General features: G+C 43.0%; 1 protein-coding gene across 6 annotated transcripts in view; it reads right to left on the bottom strand.

The window, feature by feature from the left end:
- SOAT1 (sterol O-acyltransferase 1) overlaps positions 1-13,023 on the bottom strand; it is a 61,779-nt gene extending 48,756 nt beyond the window's left edge. Inside the window, exons 1-3 of one of the 6 annotated variants that reach the window (XR_011560899.1) lie at positions 12,866-13,009; positions 10,309-10,408; positions 725-853 (exon numbers count right to left, since the gene is read on the bottom strand). Coding sequence is in view for 5 of the 6 variants with exons in the window: in XM_070768517.1 (XP_070624618.1) it covers positions 725-853; positions 10,309-10,351 (172 nt within the window). In the remaining variant the exon portion in view is untranslated. Of the gene's footprint in view, positions 1-724; positions 854-1,217; positions 1,480-10,308; positions 10,409-12,865 lie in introns of all 6 variants that reach the window. The other 5 variants (XM_019976723.2, XM_019976725.2, XM_070768517.1 and 2 more) reach the window with 5 other exon arrangements.
- Between the last annotated feature and the right edge of the window lie 1,315 nt (positions 13,024-14,338).

The following is a 14,338-nucleotide window of genomic DNA, read 5'->3' as shown; positions in this document are numbered from 1 at the left end:
CTTATTTTTTAGTTTCTTTGTTATCAAATACATAAAACTAAACCATACACTGCAAACTCCACTTTCATCAGTAAAGCTCACCTCTATTATGAGAGGTGCAGCGATTCACATACCAGTATCACAAGCAGTATCAAAAGCGGCTCTGACTGGTAACGAAACCGAAGTGTTCCTTTCTATTCTCTTAATTTCTTTCTCTCCTCTGCACTTTACAGTGCCTGCCAGCATATCCATTTTTAAGAGCTTAAGAGGGACTTTCCTGGTGGTCCAGTGGTTAGGGTTCCAAGCTTCCACTGCAGGAGATGCAGGTTTGATCCCTAGTTGGGGAACTAAGATCCCGCATGCCTCACACCACAGCCAGTTAAGAGCTGCTGCTGCTGCTGCTGCTGCTAAGTCGCTTCAGTCGTGTCTGACTCTGTGCGACCCCATAAATGGCAGCCCACCAGGCTCCCCCGTCCCTGGGATTCTCCAGGCAAGAACACTGGAGTGGGTTGCCATTTCCTTCTCCAATGCATGAAAGTGAAAAGTGAAAGGGAAGTCGCTCAGTTGTGTCCGACTCTTAGTGACCCCATGGACTGCAGCCTACCAGGCTCCTCCGTCCATGGATTCTCCAGGCAAGAGTACTGGAGTGGGGAGTTAAGAGCTAAAGAGATGGTAATCCTTGTTCAGGAACACTGAACTTGCTCCCGATTTCATTAATTCACCTCAGAAAAAGTAAAAGCCTCACCATTACTAGGCGCCTCTTGGGACTCCTCTGCACAGTCTCTCTGGTCTTCTTCCTCTTCCTCAGCATGGTTACTGGACTTCGATAGCCGTTTTCGTACAGACATCTTTTCTTCACCCACTACCATGCTGTCTAGGAAAGAAGATATAAAAAGCTTTAAACTAAGGATATGGCATAGGTAAATTTCATAATATCACCATATTTAAGGGGAGGTGACGAATGATATATTTTCTTCCTTTTGTTATACTTTTAATCACGTTTAAACATTTTCTGAGTACAAGATACTGTAACAAATAATGAAGAAATCAGTCTTGATAAAAATCATTGGCTGGTTTCAAAACAGAGCCCCCATTCTTAAAAAAAAAAAAAAAAAAAAAGGTTGAACAAACAAGGCATAAGTACATAAAAAATTAAGAATTAAGTAAAGGGTAAGTTAAAAGATGCCACAGGAAAGAACACGATAAATAGTCAAGTGGGTGGTAAGAATGATACATACCTGAAGTGCAGAGACAGAAGAGATCATTAAGAGGTGCAAAGGTTTCATAGGAAAGAAGGTATGTGACCTGTGTCTTGAAGGATGAGAACGGAGGACTCCATGGGTGAGAAAGGGTGAAAGCAAGGTCCTTGTAAGCCCTGCTCAGGGGCCCATGACTGATCAGACTACTTCGTTAGAGGACAAGAAACAAGCTTCTGTTGAGTTTTACTAATTACCAGGACTCTGCTAGGTGCTTTAAGTTTTCTGTCTAATCTTCAAAATTCTGTCAAAAAAAAAAAAAATCCTATTATTACTCCTGGTTCACATATGAGAAAAAATAAGGTTCCAGGTAGTTATGGTCAATGCCTTCCACACATACACCAGGAACATACCAACAGCTGGACTAGTTTATTAGGAATGTGTATCATGGGAAACTGTGGGGCATCCCAGGGAGAGAATATTTGAAGCGATTTATTTAGGGCTTGGGATCTGACTAAGTGATTTTGGGCAGAGTCCAAAGAAGCAGGGGTTCACTCTGGCTTGAGGGTTATCAGAAAGTGAGGACAGTTTGATGATTGGGTATACCAACAAATCTTCTCTATAAGGAGGCAGAGTAGAGGGTGGCTAAAGCTGCGACTGGCAAAACAGCAACAATCATTCCCAGTAGACTGGGGAGACAGATGCTAGATTCTTTGTGACTTGGGCAAGCATTGATGATTACATGATCTTATTCTTATCTTGATCCATCATGTTGACAGAATGGTCTTGTCTAAAGCTCACGTTCAGTGAAACCATTTATGTTCAACAGAATAGCCTGAAGACCTGGCTGTCAAGTGCCAGGCTTGCCCAGAAACTCCAAAGCCTAGTTGATTGCACCAGAGCAGCTCCAGGACTATTTGCTTCTTCTCATGACAGTAACTTGTCCAAGACCACAAAGCTAATGGCAGGGTCAGATCAGAACCTGGATCAGATCCAAACTACAAACATCACCTGCTGTTTGGATTCTTTTTTCTTAAGTCGATAATAGAAAAAGATTTGAAAAAAGAGCTGGGGTCAAACTGTAAAGACCTAACAAATTAGGACTTTTTTAAGGCAGTGGTAACCCACTCCAGTACTTTTGCCTGAGAAATCCCATGGATGGAAGAGCCTGGTAGGCTGCAGTCCATGGGGTCACGAAGAGTTGGACAGGACTGAGTGGCTTCACTTTCTCTTTTCACTTTCATGCACTGGAGAAGGAAATGGCAACCCACTCCAGCATGCTTGCCTGGAGAATCCCAGGGACGGGAGACTGGTTGGCCGCCGTCTATGGGGTCGCACAGAGTCGGACACGACTGACGTGACTTAGCAGCAGGCCATTTTAAGCACTGACAAACATAATCAAAATCAAATTTTAGGCAGATCAATATCAAGACTATAATATGCTTACTCCAAAGCAGTGTTTAACTATACAGAAGTTTTTGGCAGTCTAAAGCAAAACATAATAAAGTATTCACTACATTATTTTAAAATCGTAAGATTATGGTCTTTTAAAACAGTTATGTTAAAATGCCCTTTACATACAAAATGGAGTACATGGTGAATTTGATTGTTTTCTTAAATACCAATGCTTGGCAAAGTAAAAATCTGACAAATCTAGATCACTTCCCTTCTATTTTTTTTGTTGTTGTTGTTGTTGTTGAAATCAAATGAAGCAGAATTATGGAATAGTTCCAGGTAGAGCTCAGTGGTAAAGAATCCACGTGTCAAGGAGGAGACATGATCCCTGGGTCGGGAAGATCCCCTGGAGAAGGAAATGGTGACCGCTCCAGTATTCTTGCCTGGGAAATCCCAGGGACAGAGGGACCAGGTGGGCTACAGTCCAAGGGATCATGGATACAATTTGGAGACCGACATATCAAGTAGAAATTTTAGGAGAACAATAGATCCAATTAAGAAGAGAAACCTAGGGAAGAGGTCAGGGTTACTGGTAAATTTAAAATCATTTGTGTAACACTGACAGAGGAAGCCAGAAGAACATCTAATTCTTCAACGCGAACGATTAGAGAACTGACAACTAAACTCTGAGGGATGCCCTCTATCTAGTAAGACAACAAGAGATAGAAAAGAAATCAGGGACAAAGAAGAGAGAAAGAAAAGATGCAAGAAGAACCAAGATGTTTCAAAAAGGAATTATACAGGGGTTAACAGTGTGGAATTAAAAATAGGGACTCTTACTTTTGAGTCCTTACATGTTTTACATGTATTATTATTTTAATTTCAATATAATCTTTAAAGTAAATACAATTATTTTATTCCCACAGTATTGTCTTTGGTCACCATGTCTTCCTATATACTCCTTCCTGTCTCAAAATATAGTTTAGGGAGGTGATTTAGTTTACTCCAAATCATAAAGGGATTCAAAACTGCAGAAAAGGGATTCAAAACCAGAACTACTGGATTCCCCAGCCTCTACTCTAATCAGCAGGTGGCCCTGACTCATCTCCTCCACTAAGGTTTCTTTGATCACTCACCTTCCCCTGTGGTCCAAACGCACCTTGTGTGTCCTGTCACACTAATACACTCAGTGGGCAATACTATCTGCCTCTTCCACTCAGCATAAGCTTCTTAAAGACCGGGACTAAATGGGATTTTCTCTTTGAATTCCCCAAATCTAGTGGGAAGTATTAATACAGAAAGTGATGTATCAGTTAATACCACAACCAATTATTCTGAGTAATACAATACAGTTCTCTAAACTTAAGAGAATAAAGAGGAAAATCTACAATGGAAGAACACCAATGAGCACCACCTTCACGGTTAACAGCTTTACACCTTCTACTCAACAATAAGATTGACAACTGTTCTTGATTGGGGATGGGGGCCCCATAGACTAAGGGTCTGGGGAAGCTACTTTGGATATTTCAAATATAAACTGAAATAGACAATTTTACATTTGTCACATAAAGCAAGCAATACAGGCTATGTCACTTTGCTTGTGGCTTGAGACTGTATCAACTCCCTGAGAAATCAGTAAAAGAGGTTAAAGAAAAAAAAAAACAACCAAGTTTGACGAACAAATGCTGTTAAACTGATCAAAAGGGGAAAAAAATCTAAGCCTGAGTACACTGTAGCAAAAACTTACAAGGAGTCCTTGGTGATGAGACTGGGAACCATCAACCTAGCGAGTAAGGCCTAACTTCACAAGCTAAAGCACAAGTACTGAGTTTGCACAATTACACTGCCACAGATCAATGGAGTGAGCCAAAGAAGAAAACAGCAACTCCTCATAAAGACCTTTATGTCGTAGTCTATACTAGTATCTTTGCCCTCAGTTTCCTCCCTTAGCAGGAAAAGAGAACCATAAGACAGCAGGGAAAACTCAAGATGTGGTATCACAATACCAAGAGGTAGTCAATGTCTCTGCTCTATTACACTTCATCTTCACGTAAATCCTCCCACCCCTGAATCCTACATCTAGAAAGTTAACTACTACTGCACACACACACAAAGATAATAAAATGTTGGCACTCTGCTGTGTATTAACAACCTAGTTTAAAAAATTAACTAAGTGAATGCAATCCCTACATATCTATGCCCTGTATGCTACATGACACAAATATAAAGTTGCATTGTCCCTCAAATTCTACATGTTTGCTCTTAATAGGTGTTAGATGATGGCAGAGTTCCATAATTACACACTTTCTCAAATGCAGCTCAAGCATCATATGGCTTCCAAGAAAACATTAATAAATTCTGTTACTGTCATACACACAGAATTTAGGAAGGAAAACTATCACCTATGCTTCATCTCAATTTTGACCAAATCCAAGATTATGACAAGATGTCTGAACTGAGTCCCTCCTGCTATCCATGTCAGTAACAGTACACGACTGTTGTGGCAGAAAACGGAAGGAAATTACAGTAACGCTCAGTTCAACTGTTCCTTCCTTACAAAGGTGGATCCCTTCAGCCTCTGTGTGGAGAGCAGACCACAGGAGGGCAAGAGTGTAAGCAAGGGAACGCCTTGTAACCAGGTGAGATGAAGGAGAGAGATGAATTTTTGACTATTCATTTAGATGGGACTGTGAATCCACTCTTACCAATCTAGACACAGGCAAACTACTTCAGCTACTGCAAAGTTAAAAATTCAAACTGTCATTAATTCTAAGTGGTTTCTAGGTGCTGGCATGAATCACTGCCCTTATATGTGAGATCACAGTCTTTTCTTGCCCTTCTATTATTAACAATAATAACAAAAGTTATCCTCCTCATTTCCTGTTATTTCCAAGTTACTGTTCCTCCTTCCCTTCCTTAAAATAGGTCAGTCAGATTATCACACCTGATACTTCTCTTTGTATGTACTGTCTTCCTGATCACTCCCCTCGTTTACTAAGAATATGAATACATCACTCACTCCTCCTGTCTCCCTTTCAGTAACTCTTCCACACTTTTTTTTACTTCAACATCCATGTTCCTAGATCCAAGCTCCTGGTCTCCAAGTTCCTAGACTTCCTTCTTTCTCCAAAAAGCTGTTCTTATGTCCCAGTCAAATCCTCCCCTAGAACTTACTGATACCAACAAGTGCACCATGTCCATAATTCTAATTTCCAGTGGCTAACCCTCTGATCACCACCAGTTCACTCACTATGATACCCTTCTCTCCTCACCAGACCCAGATTTCCCTGAGCTCCAGACTCCTATCCAAAGGCCTACCGGACCCCTTTATGTAGGCAGATGTCTTATGGGCATCTCAAACTTTAACAGGACCAAAAGTGAACTACTGATGTTCCGGCCAACTCCATTCTTCCATCTTTCTTAATTCAGTTACTGGAACTAGCAGTCAGTCTTTGCCCAGATTAAAAACAAAAAACCCCATATTATCCTTCTTTACTTTCCCTTAACCAAGCCAACAGCGGGCCATTTTACTCTGCCTTCAAAATATATATCCCGTTCTAACATCTTTTTACCCCATCCACCACCTTCAGCACAACCTAAACCACCGACCCTTCTCACTGTAGTGGCCTAACTGGTCCCTCTTCATCTTCTCCCTTCTGGTCACACAGGGCCCAGAGTAAACTTTTTAAAAGGTAAATCTCAGCAGATCATTGCCCTACCTCAAAATCCTTTAAGCACCGAATTGTTTCAAGTCCTCACCACTGTCGAGTAACTCCTCCACCCATGATCTGCCATTCCCCTCCCTGGCCTTCATCTCCCTACCCTCCACCTTCTACTACAGTTCTCAGTTGCTCTCCTCCTGTCACTTTGGCCTTTTGCTGTTTCTTTGAAAATCCAACCTTACTCCCACTTAAAGGTCTCTGCTGTTGCCGCTCTCTGGCTCATCTCCCGCAGAACCCTCAAAGATTCCTCCTTTACTTTGTTCAAGTTCTCAAATGTCCCCTCCCCAGGGACTCCCTACCTACCCCCAACTAAAATAAACACTCACACCCACTTTAGTCTTATTTCCCCTGCTTTATTTTTCTTCAGAACATGTATGGGCTAATACATTATAGTGTTAATTGCCTGTCTACACCATGAAAAGACTAATCCCCATGAAAGGCAGAATTCTGTCTTTTCATCACTTTATCCAACTATCTAGAACTCTGCTTGAACAGTCGGTACTTAATACGTATTTGTTGAATGAGTTAATAGATATCAAGCATTTTCACACAGTAAGAAAATAAAACAACTTCCTTTCACATGTTCATGAAACAATCATCAAGAGGCTAGAATGAGAGCTGAAACTCATGTTCATTTCTAACTGTACCTTTTAATACTAAAAGATAAATATAGCAACTAGTTTGGGGTTTTTAAGTTGTATGAATATACCTAAAAATAATCTGTTCTAGAGCTTAAGATTCTTCATCAACATCTGCCATTCTGGACCCAAAAACAAACTTAGGCTATGAAAAAAATCTGCTAACAAATGCTATGATTTTTACTTCACTGGAAAACCTCTCAAACTTGAGAGACTGTTCTCATGAAATAACTCAAATAATTAGAACAAACATTACTTTCTGGTAAGACCTTTGTGTATATTACCTCCTTTAAACTTAACAATAACCCTGAGGTAGGTAATCCTGTCCCCATTTTCAAAAAGAAAAAAGTAGTTGACATCCAGAAACAAAATTAGAGACAACAATAAAGAAAACTTTAAAAGTAGGAAGAAGAAAAAAAAATAAATAAATAAAAGTAGGAAGAAAGGAGAAAGCAAGCACAGGTTTTTCCTCTGAAGGTTAAACGGCTTACATTTCTTATGAGTCCCCAAACACATCACTGCATCAAAGCAGACCTACTTCCCTGGCCACAGCAGTGAATTCAAACCACTAGGCCGACAGAACGCCCCTGAAGTTCATGCTTTAATGACGCTGGCACATTTTTTAAAAGGCTATGGTCATTTAAACACAGAAGGCAAGGAAAAAAATCTTAATGTATACTGAAAAACAATTTTTTAAACTTTTGACACAAAATATAGGTGTCAAGTATCTGAAAATTCAGGTATTTTAAGCATCACTTTCTACAATGATGTGAGATTTACTGTAAATAATACAGAGGTCTACCCCATTAACTGTTCTAGCACCCTTCTGTGTGTGCATGCGCACGCGCGCGCACACACACACACACACACACACACACACACATAAGAGAAGGCATAACCAAACACTTGGAGAAGTTGGGTAAGTCCTCATAAAGGTGACATTAGAGCCAGAGTTCAAAGAAGAAACAGAAGTTTGCCAGGCATCAAAACGGAGCCAGATGAAAAGCACTATGAAAACACGAACAAGTACAGACCTTGGTGATAGATCTATTATTTCAAACATTTTATTGACGTCTACTACACACCAGGCCCTGGGATACAACGATGACTGCCAACAGTCTGAACCCTCAAGGAATGAAAAATCAGTGGGAGGAAGATATAAAAACATAATTACAGGAGTATTACAGAATAGTAACTCAGATGTACGTACATAATGAACAGAATATAAGTCTGATGCCCAATAGACTTTAGGGGCAATTAGGAAAGGTTTCCTGAAGTAGGTAAAATCTAGGTTAGATCTAAAAGGAAGGAAAGGAAAAGACTGGAACACAAGGGAAATGGAAGGGCAAGGACAAAAAGTCAAGGGCCCTCAGAGGATTCTAAGAAGTCTGGAACTTAACACAAACAAGGAGTTGATAGAGGCTTTTAAACAAGAGAGTGACTTAATATCTGTCTGAGGTAGTATTTGTTTTTTAGTAAGAATTAAGGCAGCAAGGTGGAGGATGTGTTAAGAGAAAGGAGAGCTTGGCAGTGCTGGGGCCCAGGGCAGGCTGCCCCCAAATATGCCTCAATGGCACACTGACTGTATTGAAGAAAGAGCCGTTGTCAAGACAGACTTTGACCCTCCTCTCTGTCCTGCTTTCCTAAAAGCAGGAAATAAAATCTCCATGTAAAAGGTGCCCTCCCTGTATGCGGAAGTAGAAAGACATCCTTATCACCAGAGATGGGGAATGCAGGGCCCAGAGGCCTATATAAGGAAAACACCCGGCACTTCTTTGCTAATTTACTACCCAAGCCCAAACTTTGCTTAAGATTCTTATTAACTAAGCACCCAAACCTAAGTTTCTTTGTCCAGTCAATTCTTAATTTATTGTTGGTCTAAAATATGTAAGAGCCACCACCTTCACTCACTTCTTAGGTCCTGTTTCTATGAGAGATCCATGCCCATGAATCAAAGATTCTTTTTCTCCTGTTAATCTACCTTGTATCAAGAACTCAAGAGGGGTTCAATCAACTATATACTCCAATATAAAGTTTTTGTAGAAGGTTAATTTGTTATGTATTATTTTATCAAAATAAAAAAAGCAAATTCTAGCGGGGGGGAAAAGAACTCAAGAAGGGTGAAGGGGGAAATTTTGCCCTCCTGGACCACAGGAAGAACAATGAGCTCTCACAAAATGATAAAAGCCTAAAGTAAGGCTCAAATGACATGCGTTTCTTAAAAGAACAAATGATTTTATGAAGAAGAGATAAGAGAGACCAGATTAATTTACAAACATTAAGCTGAGGCATCTACGAGACACCCAAGTGCCGACATCCAGAGTGCCTGTGTGCTCAGTCACTAAGTTCTATCTGACTCTGTGACTCCATGGACTGTAGCCCACCAGGCTCCTAGGTCTATGGGATTTCCCAGGCAAGAACACTGGAGTGGGTTGCCATTCCCTTCTCCAGGGGATCTTCCAGACCCAAGGACAGAACCCGTATCTCGCATCTCCTGCATTGGCAGACCGATTCTTTAACACTGAGCCACCTAGAAGATACTACATCCAGAGGGCAGGAAATACAGATCCCAAAAGAGTTTCTGAACTAAGCCTCCGAGTGTGCCATTAAGCTAAGTAACTACAGGAGAAGAGAAATGAGTAGTTAAGTTCATATGATACGCCTATGAGTCAGTCAAGTGATGACGGTCGACAGGAAGATGAACATACAAAACTGGACTGAAAACAGATGTACGATTCATTGGTATACAAGCAGCAGCTAAGGCCAAGCACAGGCAGGAAGTCTCAGGAGAAACCATAAGTCAAGAAAAGAGATTACTTAGAAAATAATAAAGCTAACATTTGCCATAACTTTGGCTAATTTAAGCCTCACAACAACCTATGCAGCAGGATTTTTTTTTTTTTTTTGGCGAGCTACACAGCTTGCGGGATCTTAGCCCCCTAACCAGGGGTTGAACCTGGGCCACAGGCAGGGAAAAGGTCCTAACCACTGGACCACCAGGGAAGTCCCACTATTATCCCACTTTAACAGTGATTTATGATTTTCCCAATACTACAAGGCAATTAAAGAACTGTATAAAACAAAGGCCCAGGAAAGATGAGAGGAAAACCAGGAGCAAGGAATGTTCCAAATCAAGTTAGAGGATTCAAGAGGTAACCTACGGTCAATATCATGGAAAATTTACATAAGACCTTAAAAAGAGAGCAGAAACAAACAAACAAACAAAAAGAGGGTGGGACATAGGCTATTTCACAATCTGGGGACATTAATAGGTACGATTTACTTGCAGTTGGTTTCAGGAAGGACAAAAATATATTGAATTGGGTTGCAAAATGAGTTTTGAGGAAGTAAAAATCATGATCATAAGACTAGACTCACCAGAGGTCCAGCAAGAAAGGAACCAGGCACTCCTGTTTACCATGCCAGTAACATTTACAGGGCTGGGTGGCAGCGTCAGGTCATACCTCACTTAACATTTCTGTTTAAAAGATGCAAATGATTCGGAAATACTACTCAACTCAAAGTCACATGCCAGTAAGTGGCAACAGAAACATTTACACCCAAAGTGACATAAAGCTGACTAAATAGCTATTTTAAAAACATAACACACTGAACAATTATTCCTTAAGAATCCAATCAATTCAATGGTTTTGGTATGTTCAGTGTGGTAGTATCTAACTTGTCTTACACAAGCAAAACAGAAAAAATTGGACTGAACCGCTAAAACGTACTGTGCCAGAAAGAAGTATTCAAGTGTTCTCGGTTAGCCCGTCTGCAGTGTTCTTATTAATTAAGCTTTCAAAAGAACCTGTAAATCTATAAAACACTGAACACCTACTCTAGGTAAAGACTTTGCTACAACACTCCCAGATTGAGTAGTGGTAAAGAGAAACACTTTACAGATCAATGTAGCAATTCAAAACAGAAACTTGCTCTTCCTTCCTCCTAAAGGCTGGCCTCAGTACAACTCTGTATTTACATATCAAAGAACTAGGTCATTAGGTCAATCAGCAAAACTAAAGAACACAAATTCTCATTATAGGATCAGTATAAGCACTTACCCTGTGGTAAATTCCAAAAATAAATTTCTCTAACTACTCTTTGTTAAGGGGCTTCCCTGGTGGCTCAGATGGTAAAGTCTGTCTGCAGTGCTGGAGACCCGAGTTCCATCCCTAGATCAGGACGATCCCCGAGAAGGAAATGGCAACCCACTCTGGTATTCTTGCCTGGAAAATCCCATGGACAGAGGAGCCTGGTGGGCTATAGTCCATGGGGTCGCAAAGAGTCCAACAGGACTGAGCGACTTCACTCTGAACTTGCTGCTGCTGCTGCTGAGTCGCTTCAGTCGTGTCCGACTCTGTGTGACCCCATAGACGGCAGCTCACCAAGCTCCCCTGTCCCTGGGATTCTCCAGGCAAGAACACTGGAGTGGGTTGCCATTTCCTTCTCCAATGCATGAAAGTGAAAAGTCAAAGTGAAGTCGCTTAAGTAGTGTCCAACCCTCAGCGACCCCGTGGACTGCAGCCCACCAGGCTCCTCCATCCATGTGATTTTCCAGGCAGAAGTACTCGAGTGGGGTGCCATTGCCTTCTCCGCTCTGAACTTTGAGCCTTTGTTAAAAACCTTTTCCTTTTCCAAGGAAACAGATAACCTTCTCTAGAAAATATTTTTCATTCAAAAGTCCTCTCCTCTGTCCTCCAACTTTTTCATTGTGCAAGGTGCTAAGTCTTGAGAATTAAGACCTAAATAAGATGGACCAATCCAGCCTTCATGAAATGCTAGTAGAGGAAACAAGCGTTGAAGTAACTAATGCAGCTCATTACAACTGATAATGAACTGAAGCAAAGGAAAACAGAATGCTGGGAGGTTTTAACCAGGACAGGGTGAGTTTCCCGAGATATTTGGGCTGATACTGGAGGAAATTAGAGAATTAGAGGTAGAGTAAACCCCTAAAGACTAGGAGATAATAAAGAGAAACTTTCTAAAAACAAAAATAAAGCTGGTATGGCTTGAGCCCAGAGAGCCAGGAGAACACCGGCTCAAACTGAACTGGAAATGAGCATGGCAGTAGTGTTTTGATCTTTATCCTAAGAATGTGAAATCCTGGCGAGCTCTCAGCAGGTGATGCAGCGACACACGTGCATTTTAAAATAATTACGCATTAAAATTCCTTGCAAAATCCGTCCTCATGCCTAGACAATCTACAACTTCCCTAATAAGCCATACATCGATACTGTCCAAGTTAAAACAATGGGGGGGAAAATGCTTCAAGTTGAATTCTACTCAACAGACTCTGAAAAAATAGTAGCTTAAACAGCTAAGCATCCACTTTAATATTAAGTGACCAATACACTTAACCCATATACAAACGTGGAATATAGAATGTATCGTTGTTTCTCGCTTACAAATAATTCCTGAATATACATATCACTTAAACTGCATGCCTATTAACATTTAAGAATGTCAGAAAATTACATCCTAATACTGCAAAATAAAATATGAGCTACATTAAACTCTTTGGCACCCAGATTTACCACACTTTCTTCCCCCAAGTCAATTTGAAGCTGAATCTGATTGAGTTCGTGGTATCGCTTTTTCAGGAATAAAATGTTTTCTTAATTCGTAACTTTCTTTACCACTGGCTTGATAAAGGCCACAGAATTTGAGGGTGGACACCAAACAAACCTCTAAGATTTAAAAGGTTGCCAGACACCCCTGCGCCCCCAGGTAACTTTCCCGCCCGCCCCAACCCCCAAAATGACCAGAACCCACGGAGCCTCTCCCTCCCCCGCAGCCCCGGGGCAAGGCCAGGCCCGCGGGGCCGGAGTTGCAGCAGACACGTCTCTCCCCTTCCTCTTAGGCAGAGGTGGGCGGACCCAGGCGGGAAGGGAGGAGGGGGACAGGGAAGCATGGGCCGGTGGCCGGGGAACCTCACCACGGAAGGCAAAGCCGAGAAGCTGTCCCAGACCCGATGGCAGGCTGGTCGGCTCCGTGCCGCTAGCTCTTCTGATGCCCCAGGCCGGCAACACAGCCAGCCCAACCGCAGACGAAGATAAAGCTCCCGACCCCTCCCCCGCCTCCAGCCTCTGAGCCCGCTACGCAGCGTCACGCGCACGGCCAGCGCCGGCTGAGGATTTCATTGGTAATCCCGCTCCAGGCTCCGCCCACCGCCCACGGCCGCCCCGCCCCTTCCCGGGCGCGCAAGGTGCCCAGGGCTAGAGCTCCCGGCTAACCTCGGCCAGTTGACTTGGTTAGCTTCTCGCAAGCAGGTCTTGGCTCTCACGACAGCAGCTTGCTTTCCATTTCTGCCCCATTGATCGAATGTGCTGCAGAAATGGGACCGAGCCAATTTGGGACCCGTCTGAAAAGGCAGCTTTTGCCTGATAGCGCGGGACTGGCGAGTTTCAGTTCAGTCGCTCAGTCGTGTCCGACTCTTTGCGACCCCATGAATCGCAGCACGCCAGGCCTCCCTGTCCATCACCAACTCCCGGAGTTCACTCAGACTCACGTCCATCGAGTCAGTGATGCCATCCAGCCATCTCATCCTCTGTCGGCCCCTTCTCCTCCTGCACCCAATCCCTCCCAGCATCAGAGACTTTTCCAATGAGTCAACTCTTCGCATGAGGGGCCCAAAGTACTGGAGTTTCAGCTTTAGCATCATTCCTTCCAAAGAAATCCCAGGGCTGATCTCCTTTTGGTTGCCTCTTATAGAGACTCGAGGAATCCGCCTGTAGAACTGTGGACCATTGCAGTTTGAACCGACACCACCACCCCCACCGCCCGCACTAGCCCGAAGCGTTTGTCATGGGATGCCTTAATACTTTTTAAACAGTTAAACAGTTCTTAACTGTGTCTTCCGGGAACTGGATAAGGATACGGTAAGATAAATGAAATAACGAGGCAATTAAGAAATTTAAAAGGGAATTTCACAATTAAAAAATGGTGCAGAGAGGTTTGGGACATAGGTTAGGTTGCAGGCGGCTGCGACCGGCGAACTAAGCGCGCCCGAGAGGAGCTACCCCGCGTCCGAGGTCAGGGGCGGCTGGGAGGAGCTACCCCACGCCCCCAAGCCCGAGGCCAGGGGCGGTGGCCGGGAGGACCAACTCCACGCCCCAAAGCCTGAGGCCGGGGGCGGCGGCCGGGAGGACCAACCCCACACCCAAGGAGCCGTGGCTGCGCGGGCGCAGGAGGGCCTAGAGGAGCTATCCCACGTTGAAGGTCAGAATGGGCGGCGGTGAGGAGATACCCCTCCTCCAAGGTAAGGAGCAGCGGCTGCGCTTTGCTGGAGCAGCCGTGAAGATATACCCCACGCCCAAGGTAAGAGAAACCCAAGTAAGACGGTAGGTGTTTCAAGAGGGCATCAGAGGGCAGATACACTGAAACCATACTCACAGAAAACTAGTCAATC

The sequence above is a fragment of the Bos indicus genome, chromosome 16 (genome assembly GCF_029378745.1).
Source record: "Bos indicus isolate NIAB-ARS_2022 breed Sahiwal x Tharparkar chromosome 16, NIAB-ARS_B.indTharparkar_mat_pri_1.0, whole genome shotgun sequence".
NCBI lineage: Eukaryota > Metazoa > Chordata > Mammalia > Artiodactyla > Bovidae > Bos > Bos indicus.
This window is presented reverse-complemented; position numbering and strand designations above follow the sequence as displayed.